This window comes from Phyllopteryx taeniolatus, chromosome 6, assembly GCF_024500385.1.
Source record: "Phyllopteryx taeniolatus isolate TA_2022b chromosome 6, UOR_Ptae_1.2, whole genome shotgun sequence".
Taxonomy (NCBI): domain Eukaryota; kingdom Metazoa; phylum Chordata; class Actinopteri; order Syngnathiformes; family Syngnathidae; genus Phyllopteryx; species Phyllopteryx taeniolatus.
The window spans coordinates 17,407,258-17,429,122 of record NC_084507.1 but is presented as its reverse complement, the minus strand read 5'-3'; the positions used below and the strand labels follow the sequence as shown (position 1 = coordinate 17,429,122).

The 21,865-nt window shown below is 40.8% G+C and overlaps 1 protein-coding gene across 2 annotated transcripts; it reads left to right on the top strand.

Annotated features, from left to right (window-relative positions):
• The first annotated feature begins 846 nt into the window (after window positions 1–846).
• iffo1b (intermediate filament family orphan 1b) lies at window positions 847–20,898 on the top strand. 2 transcript variants are annotated; one of them, XR_009789042.1, is made up of 10 exons: window positions 847–2,339; window positions 6,519–6,579; window positions 8,840–8,935; window positions 10,321–10,461; window positions 11,601–11,812; window positions 11,883–12,009; window positions 14,966–15,055; window positions 16,628–16,758; window positions 16,989–18,609; window positions 19,526–20,898. XR_009789042.1 is itself a non-coding variant. In XM_061777009.1 (9 exons), exons 1-9 carry the CDS (start codon window positions 1,453–1,455, stop codon window positions 17,086–17,088), a joined length of 1,845 nt encoding a protein of 614 aa, XP_061632993.1. In that variant the 5' UTR covers window positions 847–1,452; the 3' UTR covers window positions 17,089–20,898. The 2 variants fall into 2 exon arrangements, 1 of the variants encoding a protein (XP_061632993.1); XM_061777009.1 differs by having other exon boundaries at window positions 16,989–20,898.
• Window positions 20,899–21,865: the final 967 nt, after the last annotated feature.

Below are 21,865 nucleotides of genomic sequence, written 5' to 3'. Positions count from 1 at the left end.
CTTGGAGTCAGGACTTGACGTGGACTTCTGGGTTCTTCAGAGAGTACCGAGTGACAATTACAGGCTCGGGCATTTATTAGAGATGCAAGTAACGTTTATTTGTACAAGTGATTGAAACACCCTGTGATGAATTAGGGTGCACTATCGAAAGAAATGGTAAGTTTATTTATGTAGGATTCAGTGACGTGCGATGAGGTTCATGATTGGTGAGGTGCTGACTACGTCTGGAGCTCGATGAAGCTCAACTCAACACTGCCACGTGCTGCTTGTGGCACCCTACATACCAGACTCCACTGTGCACTTTTAGTGGCTTTACTGGTCGATAGGAAAGACTAAATGTCACACACTTTCATTAAATATATTAGACAGTCTGTTAAACGCTTCCTATGCATTTGAGGGCTCTGAGATCTACAGACTCAGGTCAAATAGTGGCGCACAGAGTCCAAAGCAAACATGACATGAAGCAGCATTTAGCTATTATGCTGCACACAAGTCAGCCCCAAGTGTCAATGTTTTGAGGTCCAGGTTAAAACTCTTCTTTTTTCTCATGCTTTTTAGAGTCTTTCCCCTTTTAAATGATCTTTCTTGCACAGTACATTGTTTTTATTGTATTTTTATTTTTCTCTTTGTTTTAAATGCTTATCAGCATTTTTTGTTGTTGTTCTTTGTTTTTAAATGCTGTTAGTAATGTAAAGCCCATTGCATTGTGTTTGAAATGTGCTGACTAAATAAGTTTGCTTTGCCTTGCTGTGAGGCTTCTCATTCCAAATATAAACCCGATCATGTTATTGTGACGTCACCCCAATACCGCTGACAAGCAGCTAGGGGGCGTACTTCCACGACATCCGCATCGTTTGACGTACTACCCCGTGTAAACGACCTCCATTCATTTATTTCTTTGTCATTTCAGCTCGTGCACAGCATCTTTCAGCATTTTCAGATTTTATTTTCAATGTAATGTTAGTTTATCGTTCAAATTTAGTCTGTAGTGGAACAAGATGTCGCGGAGAGAAAAAGTGAACTCGTCCTCCTGCGCCTGCGATGTCGCCATTACGGTAAAGCTGCTATCAGCTGCTCTTGTCCTGCGGTCACATTTTTGGTTGCCACAACTCGGAGGGACTCGCTCACGTCGCATTTCTCCTTCACCCGTCTGCTTCTATTCGCCTTTATTCTGACAACTTCTTCGCCGTGTCGCCGTGTTGCGTGTCGGTTAATCGGTGAACAATTTTTTTTTTTTGGGACTGTGTGTCACCGAGCTGCAGCAGCAGTCGACGTTAAGACCTTCTTCTAATCTGGGAGGATCAGTCTAATTCCAAGACAGTTATATAAGAAGGGAAACGCTGCGCATCTTTGCGCCGCTTTGTTATTTATTTTTTTGATCGGTCGTTTTATTTGTTATTGTTATTATTATTGTTATTCTGCTTTTAAGAGAGACCTTTCCCGTCCGTGTTCATGCCAGATCTGCAGCGCTTTAGTTTTCCGTACCATAGCATGAATCCATTGTTGGGGGCCACGGCGCATCTCCAACAACATCCGCAGCCGAGCCAGGCCACCGGGCACCCAGAATCCCCCTCGGGCCTTCTCCCGGACGCCGTGTTCGGGTCTCCGGACTCGGCGTCTTTGCTGCTGGGTGATTTCCCCGGGCCCGAGTTCCCCTCCCAGAGCTCATCTTACCTGCACCACTATCAGCATCAGCACCACAGCCCCACCGTGCACCATCCTCCCGCGGCCATGGCCCTGCGCAATGACCTGGGTTCCAACATCAGCGTGCTCAAAACCCTCAACCTGAGATTCAGGTGCTTCCTGGCCAAAGTGCACGAGCTGGAGCGCAGGAATAAGATTCTGGAGAAGCAGCTGCAGCAGGCGTTGGAGGCCAACAGCGGCTGCAGGCCGCATACCCAGGAGGCAGGCGTGCAGACGGGTTTCGTGGGAGCCATCCCGCTCCGACCCGGCTCCCTCCCCTTCCACAACACCAACAACTCAGCTAGGAGGCCCACAACTTTATCCTGCCCGGTCCCCGAGACTTCCGCTTCCACCCGAACCGACACCGCTTGTAACCCGGCCATCGGCGTCAGCCAGGCCTCCCCCTCCGTGGACTCCCCCGGGTCCAGAATCAGCGGCGGACGCTCCGTGACCGGGGCTCCTCGCTTCCTCCCGGGCACCATCTGGTCCTACAACCCCACTCGCAGGTTCGGATCGGAGCGTCTGACCAGCCCTGGGGTCTCCTGGGTGCACCCGGATGGAGTCGGGGTCCAGATCGACACCATCACCCCCGAGATCAGAGCGCTCTACAACGTCCTGGCTAAAGTGAAGCGGGAGAGGGACGAGTATAAACGCAGGTACATGGAATTATTGAAGTAATAATAACTCGGGATGCACCGAAACCACCTTTTTCTTTCCCGACCGAGTACGAGTACTTACATTTGAGTACTCATCTAAGTACCCATACATTACGTCTTGCAGTTGTGATGAAATGTGTTTTATTTTCATAACATATTGTTCAGAAACACAAAGCACAAACTTTTCCAGAACTTGGCATAAGTTTCCTCAAATACTTTTCATTACTGACATTTGAACATCCAGCTGCATGTTTTTCTAAAAGTCTTGGCGCACATTTGACTTAAATGTGGCCTGCAACAAAAGGGATTTCAGTTATAAAATAACAATGGAAGAGGTACGTAGCTCAAAACACAACAGTTACCTGTACTTTGACTTTCACAACCGACGGTGGCCGGATGTTGTGAAGTTCACTGCTGCCATCATCCGAAGGCAAATTTAAGCTCACAATACAAAGCATAAAATCGACCAAGCGACGGCTCGTATCTGGAAAACGAACTCGTAAGCCTGGGCGCTCGTACGTCAAGGTATTGCAATTCTAAGCCTTTTTTCTATTGGCATTTTCGAGCAGCTGCGACTCAGCTGTCTGGAGCTGAGTCAGAACAAATCCCCACCCAGTCTGATCCTGCAAGCAGAGGCAGGTGCTGCTGCTAGAAATATACCCACAACATAAACAAGCCAGCTTCTAAATATACAGAGGAATGAAGGTCAATCATGTTCAAATTGGTCAGATGTTCACATCATGGAAAGTCATTTCAGCGTTAATTCCATATCCTTAATAATAACAATTAATAATAATAATAATAATAATGCATTATACTCAATTACTACATTATACTTTTTAGGCACTCAAAGACACTTTACAATTTCATGCATTATTCATTCACTTCTCAGTCACACCCTGGTGGTGGTAAGCTACTTGTGTAGCCACAGCTGCCCTGGGTCAGTCTGACAGAAGCGTGGCTGCCATTCTGCGCCTACGGACCACCACGTACGTAAGAACAAGACCTTTCAAAAGTTACCTGGGAGATGATTGGGCAAATGATTCAAGGTATACTGCATTCCCCAATAGCAGCTGTTTCCATCAACTTCCATGTTTCTTTTTAAAATCTGTACCAACATTTCAAATCGTTATATCTCATAAATGATAATGTTGAGAGATTGCAAGAATTCTTTTTGTAACCAAACCCATTTTTACAGTAAATTGAACAATTGTTGAATGAAATATTATCCTTGACTTCCAATTTCTAAAATGATCATCCATCGATTTATTGTGTATACAGTGGGTACGGAAAGTATTCAGACCCCCTTAAATTTTTTACTCTTTTTTATATTGTAGCCATTTGCTAAAATCATTTAAGTTCATGTTTTTCCTCATTAATGTACACACAGCACCTCATATTGACAGAAAAAAAGGAATTGTTGACATTTTTGCAGATTTATTAAAAAATCATGAGGTCAAAGGAACTGCCTGAAGAGCTCAGAGACAGAATTGTGGCAAGGCACCAATCTGGCCAAGGTTACCAAAAAAAATTCTGATGCACTTAAGGTTCCCAAGAGCACAGTGGCCTCCATAATCCTTAAATGGAAGACATTTGGGACAACCAGAAACCTTCCTAGAGCTGGGCTTCTGGCCAAACTGAGCAATTGGGGGGGGAAGAGACTTGGTGAGAGAGGTAAAGAAGAACCCAAAGATGACTGTGGCTGAGCTCCAGAGATGAAGTCGGGAGATGGGAGAAAGTTCTAGAAAGTCAACCATCAATGCAGCCCTTCACCAGTCGGGGCTTTATGACTGAGTAGCCCGACGGAAGCCTCTCCTCAGTGCAAGACACATGAAAGCCTGCATGGAGTTTTGGCCTTAATTCTAAGCAGCATGTGTGGAGAAAACCAGGCACTGCTCATCACCTTTCCAATACAGTCCCAACAGTGAAGCATGGTGGTGACAGCATCATGCTGTGGGGGTGTTTTTCAGCTGCAGGGACAGGACGACTGGCAATCGAAGGAACGATGAATGCGGCCAAGTACAGGCATATCTGGGATGAAAACCTTCTCCAGAGTGCTCAGGACCTCAGACTGAGCCGAAGGTTCACCTTCCAACAAGACAATGTCCTTAAGCACACAGCTAAAATAACAAAGCAGTGGCTTCAGAACAACTCCGTGACTGTTCTTGAATGGCCCAGCCAGAGCCCTGACTTAAACCCAATTGAGCATCTCTGGAAAGACCTGAAAATGGCTGTCCACCAACGTTCACCCTCCAACCTGACAGAACTGGAGAGGATCTGCAAGGAGGAATGGAAGAGGATCCCCAAATCCTGGTGTGAAAAACTTGTTACATCATTCCCAAAATTAGCTCAAAAGGGTGCTTCTACTTAATACTGAGCAAAGGGTCTGAATACTTATGGCTGTGTGATATTTCAGTTTTTCTTTTTGAATAAATCTGCAAAAATGTCAACTATTCTCTTTTTATGTTTTTTTTTAGCAATATGGGGTGCTGTGTGTACATTAATGAGGAAAAAAAATTGAACTTGATTTTAGCAAATGGCTGCAATATGATATCCATCCATCCATTTTCTGTACCGCTTATCCTCACTAGGGTCGCGGGCTGCTGGAGCCTATCCCAGCTATCTTCGGGCGGAAGGCGGAGTACACCCTGAACCGGTCGCCAGCCAATCACAGGGCAGATAGAAACATACAACCATTCGCACTCACATTCACACCTACGGGCAATTTAGAGTCTTCAATTAATGCATGTTTTTGGGATTTGGGAGGAAACCGGAGTGCCTGGAGAAAACCCACGGAGACACGGGGAGAGCATGCAAACTCCACACAGGCGGGGCCGGGATTTGAATCGCGGTCCTCGGAACTGTGAGGCAGATGTGCTAGCCAGTCGCCCACAGTGTCGCCTACAATATAACAAAGAGTGAAAAATTTAAGGGGGTCTGAATACTTTCCGTACCCACTATCTCATTCTGTGATGAGGCGATAAAACGTTAATATAGTTTTACAGTAATACCAGGCCTCCCACCCACCCATCCATCCATTTTGTTATGTTTTTTGCTCGTATTTTTTCTTTTGCTTTAGGATTAGAATGCTTTAAGATCTAATCTATGGTACATATTTCACATCCATTTTTTCCCCTGAATGCCAGAAAAGTCATCAAACAACACAAAGTATTTTAAGCAGTGTATTTGTTCGGAGAGACATTTTCCATGTCGAGTACTATGCAGTAGGACGAGTGTGTGATGCCAGTCCTAATGTGGTGAATGACCTCATACGTGTCCAGCTTCAAATAACCTTCACGTGCTGAGCCTCTTTTCCTCCTCAGTGATTTCACTGTAAGCTTTAGCATCAGTCCCCTTCAGTTACGACTCACCTTCATACCAGAGGTCTTTTTAAAAAAAATAATAATAATAATTTAAACCAAATATTAGTTTACTTTGCTAAACTTTACCATCATGCACACTCTTCTTGTTTTCCTACAAACTCTTCTAACCACACACACAGTGTGAACATTTCCACCCCGGTTTTCTCCTCTCTCTCCCCCCTCCTCACTTCTCAGCATATCTGCAATGCACCATGCACTGCAAACTATTGGAAGGCGGGGTGGAGTGGGGGCGTCCCGCCGCCTCGCTAAAGGTTTCACGCTCCTCTCTGCATTCCCAGAGCGTACATCTCCTCTCTTCTGGACTGTTTGAGATGCGGGAGTGCTTGAAGAGATCGCCGTGTGTCGCAGTGTTTGAAAAGCGTGTCCCTAATGAGATGATGCGGCAGTCCGCAGAGGGGAGTGCGCATCACGCGCAGGCGGAAGTGTTTGGGCTTTTGAATGTATTAAAAGTTGAGATTTATGAGATGATTGTCAGCATCACGGCGGTACACTTTTAATCAAAACAAAAATGTATGTGCCTCAGTTTCCGCCTGAATCTTAATTATTCATCTTATCAAGACATCTTGGGAGAGTTGTACCTGCACAAAACTATTGAATATACCTATTACACAGCCCAACGATATCACACATGTAAAGAAAGAGATTTATTTTTCCCCCAGTAACTTGAAATCTGAAACTCGTACTCTCCGAATCTTTCTATACGAAATGCTTAATGTGTTGCTTGCTTATGGTCCATTACTGACATATTTTGAAGTGAATTGCCTTACTTCATCTCTTGTATCTGCTTGACTCCTAGATGGGAAGAAGAATACACAATGAGGACGGACCTGCAGCAGAAGATTGCTGACTTGCAAGAGGTAATGATTATTTTTTTTTTAAGCGTGTGTGTCCCTCAACTTTAAACACTATTTTTTAGCTAACCAATTACAATACCTCATCAAATGGTTGCACCACAGTGAGGAGTGTGATTCTTGGCTAAAATTGGAACAAACAGACTGCAACAACATCAAACTACCAAAACTCCCATTTCTTTCTACTACTCTTAAACGCCATAAATGTTTCAAGAATACAATAATTGCATCCACCTTAACGGCTTGGTGGCAAAGTTTAGAATCGACGGGATCTCAATTAGCTCCCAGTATGCTCTCCCCAATCTGGGATAATATAGATTTCGAAATTTATAATATACGCCTTCATTTTAGTACATGGGAACAACATGGAATTAACCACCTACAACAACTATTTAACAATAATGTTTTTAGGACACGTGATGAACTGTTCCAAGAATTCCAAATAACAGCCGGAAACTTTCTTCAATACAATAAATTAAAAGCAGCAATAAAAAGAAGAATACCAACACTCCAGAGCACCCTCGAACTGCTGGAGTTTGTCAAGCAAATAATGAAGCTTCTCCCGCAAAGTAAAAGAAATCTCTCAAAAGTTTATAAATTAATTTCATGGACTAAGTCAATGCACTTACCAATCACCAAATGGGAAGAGGACCTCTCCATGTCTGCTGACCGTAGCTACTGGATACAGATTTGTAACAATACGTTTAGAATGACAAAAAACACAAATCTACAGCTTATACAATATAAAGTGCTTCATAGAACACACTTTACTCAGTACACTATGCATAAAATGGGCTTCTCTCCATCTAATATATGCGTGCAATGCACCAAAAATACCCCAAACGCCTATTTTCATGCTATATGGGAATGTACACAAATTCAATGCGTTTGGTCTGCGGTTATACAAAAACTCTCGTATATTTTAAACTGCAGGAAAGCTTAAAAACTCCACTGTGACACAGTCAAACTGTTTCGGCATAAAAGGGATACAGAGTTTCCATTCTGCTTGACCTAACAGCCGAACAGGACAAAAATAAAAATAAAAAACAAGCGTGTGTGTGTGTGTGTTTCAAGACAGCTGTATTTTAACATAGGGTGAAAATGGAGGGAGTATCAATCCAATCAGATATTCAGTGCTGCAGACCCCACCCGTAAAGGTTCCTGGGTCATCTGAAAACTAGCAGCAACTGCGTTCAACATGGAAATTTACCAGGAACTTTGTTTTTGGAAGAGTTCCTGTTGAATTAATTTAGCATTTTTTTCCCACGAGAATGGTTCACCAAAATGTATATATTTTATTTTCTTGAATTAAAAATTTTCTAAATAAATAATGGTTTCATTGGTTCACTGTAAATAATAAATTAAAACATATTCGCAAAATAAACAATTTGACATTGAGTACATCAAGGGTTTAAAATTTATTTTAACCAAACAATTTCAAGTGATTCATCGTAAATAATAAAATCCAAAGTATATATATATATATTTATATAAAAGTATATAATTGTACATATACATTTACCTTAATTTATATCTTTATTTATTTACTTTAAATACATAGCATAGTTGCCTAAGGCATATGTGATCATTTTTAGAAAACAGGGCAAAAAAAAAAGAATTAAACAAGAAAAGTTTAGTTGTCTTAATTCCACCTTTGCAGATTACCATAGCCTGGGTGACTGAATGTCCAAACCGATATAAAGAAAAAAAAAACCACAATTTGTAGCAGTAAATTGGTATTTTTAAAAACTGATATTGTGACAGTAAGTTTAAAATGACTTAGACACTTATGCTATTGAGCCAATGAAAAGATAAATTCAGATTAAATTATAAATTAAAAAAGGTAATGAGAATGAATGCTTATTGTATGGTTATTAAAATAAACAATTTTACATACATTATTAGCTTGTGCATGTGAACATCCGTGGACTATTGACAGTAATGTTCACCTGAGCTCATTAAAGCGGCATGCTGCCACTGAGTCAATAGGGCGCGCCGTTAAAAGACGATTACCTTACATCAGGCAAACTTCTTTTGGCCAGTGAGGCGTTTAGTATTTACAATGCTTTCATCTGGTTCATTGCTGCTAAAAGTTTTTATTGTCTTCATGACCTCCTCTTGCATAATGTAAACTCTTTGTGTACAGGGAGGACATTTCTTCTGCGCGTGCACACATGCAGCTCTGGTGTGCATGCTGTGTTTTGAGGCTTCCTGATTTGTTTGTGTGTGCGTGTGTGTGTGTGTGTGTGTGTGTGTGTGTTTGCAGGACTTGCAGGAGAGCGAAGGCTGCCAGGATGAGCTGGCCCTCCGAGTTCAGCAGTTGAAGGCCGAGTTGGTTCTCTTTAAAGGCCTCATGAGTAATGTGAGCGCAGCACTGGCGACATCATTCAAAGTGATAAAATCATAACCTAATATTGTGTTTTTGTTTTTTTTTATACTAAGGATGTATAAATATGAAGCAAAATACCACACACAAGCACAATCGGATGCTTGATTAGGAACAACTGCACAATATAATGAGATTCAATACCAGCGCTATATCAAATACTGTATTCTGCCCAATTGAAAAAAAGGAGAAAATAATCCATTAATATCCACTAACTCCATATGCTTGTTTTTGGTCAGTAACATTTTATAGGCTAAGGAACCATATTTGGTAACTTAAACACACAACAACTTCGAGCGAGGCGCTGACATATTAGACGACCGCCACGGTCAAGCGAGCTCGTTTGCTCGTGGGCTAGCAAACGTAATAAACGGTTAACTTTCCCTGAAGTTTTTCTGTTGTGCGGCGCATGGAGCAAGGCTGTGGACTATTGGACGGACCCAATGGACCCACGAGCCCAAAAGCTAATAGCTACAAGCTACTAGTAGCAAGCCACTTCGCAGTGGAGCTGTCCAACTAGCCACCAGGTTCACTGCGTGCACCGCGCGTGGAGCAGCACAACAGAAACAATGTAGCCCAAAAAACACATTACACTTAAGGGAAGATGCATTTCTTTGGTTGAAGGCATCGCGTTTTTGTGGCAAGTACTTGTATTACCATTTTTGGGAGACAAATGTATCTGTAAACTGTTTTGGTGGTTCATATGTGGGGGGTTTTATGCTAAATATGGTGTTTTGGGGCGGCACGGTGGTCGACTGGTTAGAGCGTCAGCCTCACAGTTCTGCGGACCCGGGTTCAATCCCCGGCCCCGCCTGTGTGGAGTTTGCATGTTCTCCCCGTGCCTGGGTGGGTTTTCTCCGGGCACTCCGGTTTCCTCCCACATCCCAAAAACATGCATTCATTGGAGACTCTAATATGCCCGTAGGTGTGACTGTGAGTGCGAATGGTTGTTTGTTTGTATGTGCCCTGCGATTGGCTGGCAACCAGTTCAGGGTGTACCCCGCCTCCTGCCCGATGATAGCTGGGATGGGCTCCAGCACGCCCGCAACCCTAGTGAGGAGAAGCGGCTCGGAAAATGGATGGATGGATGGTGTTTTGGGTAATTTAGGCAAAATACTTTTGGGCGGTAGTGTTTTCACTGATGGAAATTTTATGTTCAAGGGGAAATATAGCTATTTTGGCCAGTGTATTTCAATGGCCCATTAAAAAGTTGCTTAATTTATTATTCTTAATGTCTGTATTGTTTGTGCTGCAGTATTTGATTTTTAAGGCTTTAAACAAGCCATCAACTACAAAATCGAAATCGAAGTACTAATAAATACTGTTTCCAATATTTCTCCCTGCCGTCGCTGTTCATATAGAATCTGTCAGATCTGGACACAAAGATTCAGGAGAAAGCCATGAAAGTGGACATGGACATCTGCCGCAGGATCGACATCACGGCTCGCCTCTGTGACGTCGCCCAGCAGAGGAACTGTGAAGACGTCATCCAGATGTACCAGGTGGACTGTTTTTCACATTTGATGGATTTTTTTTGTATGTCATATTTATTAGCCAATGGTGGGAATGTCGATTTTTCATTTGAAAAAAGATACCTGTACATTATATAGGCTTGTTACTTTTTTTAACCTCCGCAAATGACGACACGACTTAAAAAAGACGTAAATAGAGAAAGGAAATGTCAACCACATTCGAGATCTTGAATGATTGAGCTCTTGGGGTCTTATAAGGCAGAAAATAATCATTCTTGTAGCCGACAACATCAAATATTCTCTTAAACAACACCATGCAAGGGAAATATCTTGCTTCTTCAAAACTGTTGTTCCCTGGTTTACGTTAGAGTTAAATAATATATCGTTATCGTGTCGATATTTAGATATGAACGTTGAAGATATTGAAAACCTCAAAATCAAACGATATCAACGATATAGATTTTCACCACTCGCAACTGCATGGACAGCTCATTCTTACCCTTGACCATGAATGCACCGGTAAGGCCCTCTGTTTTATTTCTGAGACCACAAGATCTCAATAAATCAATCACTCATGATCTCAACCTCAGTTGACTTCACCGCTCTCTATTTTGGTCTTTTTTTATGTGGTGTCAACATCCGCAGTGGTTGAAAAAAGTATTGCTTTCGTAAGTGAGTAGAAAGTACAGATAGATGTTCTCAAATGTAGGGCGTAAACGTAAAACGTTTACAGAAAAAGAAATACTCAAAATTCAGATACCTGAAATATCTACTTAAGAACATTAACAAAGTACAGCGAACCCAATTTTATTCATGGGAAATAGGGACTAAGTCCTACTGCGAATAGTGAAAATCTTTGACAAATTGACAGCCCCCCAAAAGGTGTTTGTAATTGCCTATAGAAACACTTATAACACTTACAACGGAGAGGATCATAAAGCAACAACGCCATCCATCTAGCATGTACACAATCATGAACCCATGTTACATAAACAACTGTATTCCTTTGGTAAATTACACAAGCCACCTTCAAGTGAGGGTCATCTGTAGTATTAGCTAGCATATGCAAATTTGTGAATGCCAAACTATGAATATGCTGGGGTTAACTGTCTTTTTACTTCGTTACTTTCCATCAGACTTCACTTTTAACCACAAAAACATCTGTGCAGGTTACAAACAACCAGCCGTCGATAAGCCTGCGGCGCAAACAGACACCTCTATCCATGAACGGTAGCGAGGGCGAAGAACCAGTCAGCGTGTCTGAAAACGACACCAGCGTGGCCAAGGAGGATGAGCAGCAGCAGCAGCAGCAGCAGCAGCAACACAGCAGCTCCTCGGCCAATCAGATCAACGAGGAGATGCAGAGGATGCTGAACCATCTGTGAGCAGTCGCATGTGCGCAGGACACTTCTCGAAACCTCCCGTCTCTCACGTATTCATTCACGTTGCAGACGTGAGTGCGAGTTCGAGGATGACTGTGACAGTCTGGCCTGGGAGGAGACGGAGGAGACGCTGCTGCTGTGGGAAGATTTCCCAGGAAGCACTCTGCCTCCTGACCCCGCCCACCCGCCTGGAGAGGTAGGGTGTGGCTTTAACAAACTGTCATTTTTTTTTTGTTAATTCATCTCATTAAATAATGTGTCCATTAGCTTGAAATAAAATACAAACCAGGAATAAAATATTTGTATTTCTTTTTATGTTATTGAGTAATTGGTTTGATAATTTTAAATAAATTAATTGTAAATACGACATACTAAAAAGCATGCATTGTTTTATTAAAGGAAACAATTTTAACAAAACATAAATATGAGCAAAATGAACAACTGAGTGTTGATTATATTAAATGTTTAGTTAGTAATTAGTTACAAGCTATTCGAGATACAAGTTGTCATTTGGCAAATTCTTTTGTTGATTTGACTTGCAAGTAAAACTTTGAGATACGAGTGCTGTATGGTGGCAGTGAACTCAACTCACTTCACAACAAGCAGCACTTTGGCAGATAGTGAACAATTCTTCAAAAAAGATGCGTCAAACTGTTTAATGCCACTCTCACTTGACATTTTAAACATAAAAAAGACAATAATAACTTTGAGTATTTCAAACAAACACATATCTTTGCCTTAAAGTCTGCCAGCATAATGGCAACATATAATGGGAAATGCTATAGATCAGAATCAGAATCCCTTTTATTGGCCAAATGCATTCATGGACACACAGGAATGTGACTTGGCATCCAGCGCTTAATACAAAACTAGACAGACAGACAGTAAAATGTGCATATTTCTAGTAAGTCATGCTAATTAAAACAATTTATAAATAAGAGGATAATAAAAGTTACAAGTCCAGTTCAGACTCCTGTAGGAAGGGGGGTGGGGGGGGGGGGGGGGAGAGGCAGTCATTTATTCCGGGGGGAAATAGCCTTAGGGAAAAAGCTATTCTGGTGCCGTGTGGTCCTTGGCCTGATGGCACGGTACCGCCTACCCAAGGGGAGCAGCTGAAAGATGTTGCTTGCAAGATGTGATTTATCAACAACCATTTTACCTGCCCTCTGCCTGACGCGGGCCTCATACAGGTCGCTGATTGACAGCTGCCCCTGTAAAGTCAGCCTCTCTGTTGTGCGCACTATACGTTACAGCCATGGCGGATGCTGAGGCAAACCACAGCGTGATGGATGAAGAAAGAAGGCTTTCCACAGTGTCTCTGTAGAACCTGGACCCAACAGAGATGTTCATTTTCCGTAGCTGCCTCAGGAAAAACATTCCACTGTGCGCCCGCTTGTTGATGGAGGAGGTACCTCCCATTTGAGGTTGTATGCGATTGTGGTGCCTAGGAATTTGAATGACTCCATAGCCTTGAGCTATTGACGGTAAGGGGTAGTAGAGGTGAGGGGGCTCGGAGGAAGTTCCACTGTATTTTCAGAGTTGAGTTCCAGATTATTTTCGGCACACCACACAGCCAGTTGACATACTTGCTGCCTATAAGCAGACTTGTCGTTGCCCTTGATAAGGCCGACCAAGGTGGTGTCGTCTGCAAATTTAATCAACTTGATGGAGTTCTTGGTGGAAGTGCAGTCATTGATGTATAGTGAGTAGAGAAATGGTGACAGCCCGCACCCCTGAGGTCCTCCGATGTTGGTGGACCGGAGATCTTACGTGTAACGGCCAAGCCGCAGCTGCTGTTGCCTGTTGGTGAGGAAATCCGTAATCCAGCGGCAGATAGAGGTGTACTTCCTTCTCTTCAGTAGTAAAGGGAGCTTGATTGCGAGGGGGAGTGTTCACCTACATGCTTAGGTGGATTCCATGGTTATGGGGCTGTGTGGATACGATACCCTGATCATATCCTGGAGGTGGAGGAGAAGAAGACTTCTCAAATTGGGTATAAAATTCATTAAAATCATTGGCCTGTTTAAAAGATGGGCTGGTTTGTTGCCTTTTATTTTTATAGCCTGTCAAGTTCTACAGTGACCTCCAGTCATTGGAGCTAATTTGTTCCTCCATCTTCACCTTGTACAACGCTCTGGGGGCGTAGAAGGGTTTGCAGTACAAGGCCATAAACTCCAGCAAGGGGCAGCAGTGCTTGTATATTACTAAAACATCGGTGCACCAGCTTGAAGTCATGTAGCAACACAGACCTCCGCCTAGTGACTTCCCACAGAGGCTTTTATCACAGTCGGCTCTGATGAAGTGATATCCAGGTAATTCCACAGCTGAATCAGAGATGTCAGCTTTCAGCCAGGTCTCGGTCAATACGAAAGCCGCATTCCCGTTGAAAGCATTCTTAGTCTGTAACAGAAGGTTGAGCTCGTCGATTTTGTTGCAGAGAGATGGGCTAACGAATAGCATCGATGTGGCGGTGTTAAAACCCTTTACGCAATGGCTATTCAAACGGTGAAGCAAGATTTGTAGACAGATAATAGCTCTACTCACAGTCATACATGTTTTATCCTCTGTGAAAAACACCTGCCGTAACATTGCAACGGCTTACTGAGGACTGACTGGCTTCATGTACCGTATATCCATCTGTATGTCTATTTTATATTGCCCCCTCGTGGCAAGATGTACACAACAGAAGGAGCAGCACAATGTCTATTGATTCGAAGCAAAAAATGTGTCAAAAACGGTTTCATTCTTTACATTCTATTTAATTATGTCAGTGTTGTATGCTTTTTTTTTTTTATAAAATACTGTTGTAATGATATTTTTCTAAAAAAAAACATTACAAAATGTTGAGACTGGAATGGATTAATGGCATTTCAATTCATTTCGTTGTGGTGAGATGATTTGCGATAAGAGCGTTTTGAGATACGAACATATAAAACTTGTCTCTCAAGGCACCACTCTATTATTTTATTAATAAAATGAAAATATTTTACATATTTTACGTACACACTTTAACTTTTATTTTTTTTTATTTTTGTTTACTTCATCTACAAAATGACTTGGCCTATCAGTCTGCTTTAAAGTCCATGCAAATGAAACCTAACCTCAAAGGACACCACATCGATTATCTTGTTGTGGTTCTCTATGCCCACCAGGACGACTGTCTGGAAAAAGTGATAAGTGACACTGAATGCTTGTTCAAGTCCAGAGAGAAGGAATACCAGGAAACCATTGACCAGATTGAGGTGAGATTTTTACTTATAATTACTATAGTTACTTGGGAAAAAAAAAAATGCTGCGATGCTACAACACTGATGCCACTTTACCAGCTTGACATACTGTATGCCTACACACTCAACATTCTTCTCCATCTCTTACCTATGCGCTCCTTTTTCTAGTGCCCCTAGTGTTCAGACTGAGACACTACATAATTGAAATGTCTTGTGTTCCAGGCAAGGCGCTTAGAAAAACATGCTGTCTGATGTTAAAATATCAGTAATGACAAGTTGTTATATTTGAGTGAAACTTATTGCCATGTTCACAAAAGGTTTGCGTTTTGTGTTTCTCACAATATTAGGTTAAAATAAAAGATTTTCATCACAATTATAAGACATGGCAATATGAAGTGTCCCTAATATTTAGCATATTTATTATTCCTTTTTAGTGGTGTCTTTCATTCATCCTTTATGATCAATATAATAGTTACTAGTAACTAGGAAGTAGCCTGCTAAGTAAAACACATGGACAAACCACAGTTTTTCTCCGACACTTTTGTTAATATATATGTACACGTAAAGCTTTTTTTATGGCTAGATATATCGTTCTTAATTTTCATTGTTTTCATTTGTTTGTGCTAAAACAAAATATAATGAGTTAGGAGACAAAATATAGCTTTTGTAGCAAATAAACATACCATAAAAAGTTAGGAAATTTGTACTTGGTAGATTATTTCTTTCCTGTAACAATGCTTCTTGGCAATACATTTTATTCCACTGGAAAACCAGTTTATTCGCCTTTTAAAAATGGTGCTGCATTAGAGTAGTGTGAGTTGTGCCCATGAAGAATTTGACGAATCCTCTCTGCCAATGGCAAACCGTTTAATTTGCTGCTGCTGCTGCCAATGTTTTGAAAGCCTAATGTAACTTTTATTTATTTAATTTTTTTTTTAATATGAGGTGCTGTTTTGGCGGTAAAATGTAATCTAAGTAGGGCCGGGCATTGTTAAGAACCTTACGATTCGATTAGATTTTGAGTCGTGTCATTCCGATTCTGGTCGGTTGATTTGTTTGGTGACCACGTTTGTAACTCAAAACACTCTCATGAAAAAAAAAAATCATCACCCATCAAAATTAATGAAAATGTTATTAATTCATTCCAGCCTCGCAATAAACACCACACAAATGTTTGTGAACATATTTTTCGTAAGTAAAGTAGCATCCTACAGTATTATATTATGGAAAAGCATCGAGTAAAAACATGCTTCTATGTCCATTGACTGTAAGCGTCAATAATATAGGTTGTTTCTCATGGAGAATAAAGAATATTTGCATTGAGTATTGTTTATTTTCTGTCTACATGTGTTGTTGTAACGATTGTGTCCAAATGTCTGTTGGGTCAAGGAGAATAACTACTGTGACATTGACGCAGGTGTTGTTAGCCTGTCTCGAGCGAGTCTTTAACTCCTCTTTTTCAGGATTCATTTGTACTGATATGCATACCATGTGTTTGGATCTCATGCTGTGTTTCTACAAATGAGTAGTGAAAAATGTCATTGACTGAAAGGATATTGAATGAGAAAGTCCAACTGTGTCTTCCAGCTGGAATTGGCGACGGCAAAGAGCGACATGAACCGCCACCTGCACGAGTACATGGAGATGTGCTCCATGAAGCGAGGCCTGGATGTCCAGATGGAGACCTGCAGGAGACTCATCACGCAAAGCGGCGACAAGTATGCGCCCGCACCGACATTTGATCTCACAAACATGCACTAACAAAATACTAATTTATTTTTACTCTTGTACTAAAGTACATTTCAGTACAGCAGTCAAATCAGTATTTAGTCTTTTTTTTTTTTTTTTTTTTAATTTTATTTTATTTTTTTACATTTTACACAAGTATCTGTCCTTCTACTTAGTAAGTAGAGTGTGTGAGTACTTTTGCCCCATCCGTCTCCTGCAGGAACACGGCAGCGCAGACGTCCGCCGACGACACTGACCGGCGCGAGAGCGACAGGAGCTCGGCGTCCCCGCCGTCCTTGTCCAGCGCCACGAAGTCCTGACATCTCGCCACTGCGGTCATGTGATCTCCACAACAGTACCGCACTGTCACAACACAACACCACACAACCCCTGTGGCCCTACAATCATCATCATCACATCACAGTAGTCAATATGTGTGTCGTCCCTGTAGCCATCTTTTACCAGCTTGTCAAATAGCCTGTTAACGTGAACATTTAGCAGGATTTGGTACAAAACACTAAGCATTCTAATTAAGGTGGACTGACAGATTTTTGAGTTGCTTGAAAATGTTTAATTTAAATGCAGCAGCTTTAAAACTACACCAGACTGGAGGTTTTGTGGTCAAATATAGCAAAAGGGGCAAACAATATTTTTTGAGGCAGGCATATGGTCTTTTGGGAAGATTCAAACTTAAAATATAAAGTTTGGGAGAGAGAATATTGCTTTTTTTTTGTGGTAGCCTATTACTTTTGGGGGTCAAAGTATATTTTTTGGGTGCTAAATATGGCAAATTATTTTTCTAAATATTGCGTTTCATGTTAAAATAGTGATTTTGGGGACAAAATATAGCTTGTTGTGTCAAGACATTCCTGTTGGGGACAAAATGTAACTTTTTTTTGAAGGAGACCGATATGATGTATTGGGCACTTTGGGGCAGAATATAGCTTTTGTTGTGGCAAAATATGTTTTAGGGGACAAATGTGACTTTTCAGGGGAAAATATTGCATTTTGAGGGGTAAAAGTAGCATTCTTTTTTCCAAATGTTAATTTTTGGGTACAAAATTGTGTGTGTGTGTGAGTGTTTTCTTGGGAGGGCGAAATATGGTGTTTAGGGGGTTGAATTTAGTTTTTTGTTTTTGGGTTGAGCTTTATTTTTTTTTTTTGTGGCAGAATATCGTTTATTTATGTCATAAAATTGTGTTTTCAGTGCAGCTTGTTGACTAAGAGTTTGAGATTGCTAGACAGTAATCCAGTCCTAACCGTAATACTGCTTAACGTTTTGTACTATTTCCTACACAATTTTGTTGAGGTTTATTTTCTATGTTGACTAGAGATGCAACATTAGACTACCTCACTCACAAACAAGAGAACATTGCATTGATGATTGGGGCAAAACAACAACACAAATAGTCAATAAGAAACATCATAACATAGCAAGGAGAAAATATGTGTAGTCAATGTAAAATGTATTGTTATTCACACCAACTGTGTGGATGACTTTGATTGGCGTTCACGTCTACGGGCAGATTCCACTCATAATAGGATGTCACGAGTCAGCGTTTTACTGCCTTACAGATACAGAGTGGAAGCTTGTTTTGGTTCTGTGTGAAAAATGATCAGGCTGCAAAGCTACATTGTGAATAAATGAGGAATTAAATGTGCTTTCCTGATCAAAATGTCAGCAGCATGCAGCCGGGTGATGACAAGCTGAAAGCCAACTTTTGTCAGGCAGTGGTGACAGCAATCTATCTCTTAGCTGATAACTCTAGTGGTCAAGTCTTGGGAATTTGGGGGATTTTCCCAGTGCACTTCGCCTGACAACTTCACCTACAGCAGTGACTGTAAGCGTCTGCATGTCAGAGAACCATTTGAGTGTTTATTGTATTACAATGAGAAGTGTATAACTAATACAGTGGTGCCACGACTTGCGGGTTTTTCAAGATACTGATTCTCATATGCCGTTCATTGGCCGATTTTCTTTTTTTTTTTGTGCCTTGACTTGTGAGCAATGACTTGAGTTGTGAGTGTGTTTCAGACTTTCGACCACTCCAGTGAAGTGAAAAAAAAAAAAAAAGTTAATAAGGTGGAATCTCTTAGTCAAACCTCAATTTGCTTATAAATTGCTTTACCCCAAAAAATTTGGGAGAAAAATATTGCGTGGGTTCACAAATTATGCACACTTGTGCTTTCTTTCACACGGCGTAAACGTCATTTCCTCCGCCGTCACGTATTTCAGGTATCTTTGTTTTTTGTTGTTGTAAAGCTATTAAGAATTCTGTAAAGTGTGCATGGCGTTGAGCGAGCGAGAGGGAGTTAGAGAGAGAGAGAGAGCTGCAAACGCACTCTCTTTAGGGGATGTGAGAGAGAGAAAAAGAAAGAAATAGAGCGCTACAAGCCACGCCATTTAAAGGCACAACATGAATATACTACTGCGTGTGTTTGTGCCGTTTGGCGTCATTACCCTTCATAAAACGGATGTTTTTAGAGTCATATTTTATAATACCGTACTGTTTTTTTAATTCAAAATCTATAAGCGTGGCGTTTTTTTTTTGGTGTGTTTTTTTTTTTTTTTTGAGGTGGCTGGAACGGATTAATGGCATTATGATACATTTCAATTGGGAAACTTGATTTGAAATATGAGTGATTTAAGTCACGAAGGTGGTCACGAAATGAATTAAACTCGTAAGTCGAAGTACCACTGTATGTGAGTCTGAGATGGATTGAAAATTACGCACTTTTATGAATGACTTTTATTAGGAATGCTGAGATTCCGGTCTGGAAGAAGTGAGCCGCCGAGTGCCAAAATGAAGGAGAAAAAAAAAGTGAGCAAATTAAGCTGCCCAAGCCTTCTGTCTTCCTTTTTTTTTTTTTTTGCCTACCAACGTGCTTGATGTAAATAAGTCAACTTTGAGTTTGCACATAGAAATGACCGAGCAAAGCAATGAAATAACGTCAAGTGCGATGATGATGACGATGATGCAATCAGCGCTATCGCTTGTAGTCCCGTAACCAAGAAACATTGTAAATAGAAAACTAAGTATATTTGCTCTGAGAATCCATCCGTTGAACATACTGTACAGTATTAGCGTGTTGCGGGGAGGCGGCTAAATTAACAAGTCCTTCACCTTCAGACTAGAGAAAGACACATTTGAGGCTTACGTTACAAGAATGCATGGTACCATTTGACCGAATATTAAAGCAGAAAGTGAGAGATATGTATACTGTGCAAGAAGTTCCCTTTCTCAGCAAATGTCTATGTATCTACTGTATGCATGTGCCAGTGTGCAGGGGCCTCAAGAGTGAATAGGGAATATTTTGATCAAAAATGCTTTGAAAAGGCATCTAGTGAGGAAAATGAAGAGGGAAGCACAAACACCCCGGTTCCTCTTAGAACTGTCAATATTTACATCAATAGTAAGGAACAATCGTTTCATATTTCATGTCTTGAAAGGAAACCTGATCATTTTAGTGTGCAATAAATATTGAACAATAGGTAATATAACATGAGAGGTGTCCAGGCTGGTCCACAAATGTAATGACAACAACAGACACACTTTTCTCTTTATTACAAGCCATAAATATTATTTTTAATATATATATATTTTTTTGTTACTTTAAATTATTCTGACCTTTTTCCCAATATTGTCGCTGTCAGTATGTCCAAATTTGGTCAATTACATGTTTTTTTTCACAAATTGGTACTTTTAGTCATTTGTTATTTTTACAAATTATTAACCAATCTAAAGTCTGGCAATATCTTGCTGTCTTTAACGATATAATGTTTAATACCATTAAATAAAGAAATAATTTCCTAATATACAATGGTTTAGGAGATACAAGGATTCCTCCCTGTCGCGATGATATGATAGTGCTGCAGCCATTTTGATATAACCGAGCTACTAGAATGTAAACAGCTGATGAGAGAGGTTTTTGAATTTACAATAATAAGAAAAAAAACTGGTAGTGTCATTCTTTCAAGCTTTTCTTTTGTTGTTTATTTCCATTCGATGTATTACTGTAAGTCAATAGTGTACATGTAAAGGCTTGAAACATCATGTTAGCGCCCTTGCACAGCTGCCAGATGTTCTTTATGTCAAACAAGATTGGAAGAGAATAAACAATGCATCTCAGCAACATGTATAGTGTGATTATTGTGTGACTTGCCGAGACCGAGTACCGCTACTTGATCATGCCTATACATCTTGCAATTGTGATGAAAATGTTTAATTTTAATCAAATGTTTAAAAACACACAACACCTTTTTCTTGAACATGGCAGAAGATTCACTCAAATAACGCTTGTCATGACTAACCTTTTATATATCGTTTTTTTTAACAATATATAGTACACTATTTTCATTATAATTTCTTACTGTGATGCTCTGGCATGTGGGAAAGAAGAGCCGCAGTAAAACACTGAACTGAGCACACTCATGCAGAAGCTGCTGTCGGCCACAGCTCACACCAGGCCCCCCTCTTCAAGACGCATGCACTTGCACTGACACTCACTGAACGAGTTCAATGAACGAAAGTTCATATTTTGTGCGAATGTGAAGTGAATGTTTCGCATTTCTGCCTGATTTACGTGTTTGCGAACGCGCTCGTTCTGGCGTCTGAACGGTTTTCGAACGGAGAGTTGAGTTTTGTTCAAGAGGCTTCCAGTTTTCCTTAGACTCTCAGCGGCACAGCATTACAGTCATGATGAAACGTACGGACCAATTACATGCAAGTTAAGCCATCACATGTGACCTTATTCAGCCAATCAAGACGGCATTTCAGGTGGTAATCCCTAACGAAAGACTAAAGTTCAGAAAATAAATAAATAAAATAAAATGGAACAGACAGTCATTTTTGTTGAGAGCACTGATTAAAAGTGGAAATGTTGAAAACGCCATTAGGAGACCAAAAAAAAAAAAAATTAAGGTTTTGAACAAACATAACCTCTCATACTGTTCAATTGTTAAGATTGTTAAATTAAAATATGTACAATTGTTTAACACTGCTGTGTCGAGATGCAAAACAGAAAAGGGGAGACTCAAACTTTTTTTTACTTTTTTTTTTCTGAAGTTGAACACTTACTGGGACACATCCAATTTAA

Coding starts and splice junctions, on each gene's coding strand:
- iffo1b (XM_061777009.1), top strand. CDS start 1,453: ATGCCAGATCTGCAGCGCTTTAGTTTTCCGTACCATAGCATGAATCCA. Junction 11,813..11,882: donor CAGAGGATGCTGAACCATCT/GTGAGCAGTCGC, acceptor TTCACGTTGCAG/ACGTGAGTGCGAGTTCGAGG. Junction 16,759..16,988: donor ATCACGCAAAGCGGCGACAA/GTATGCGCCCGC, acceptor CGTCTCCTGCAG/GAACACGGCAGCGCAGACGT.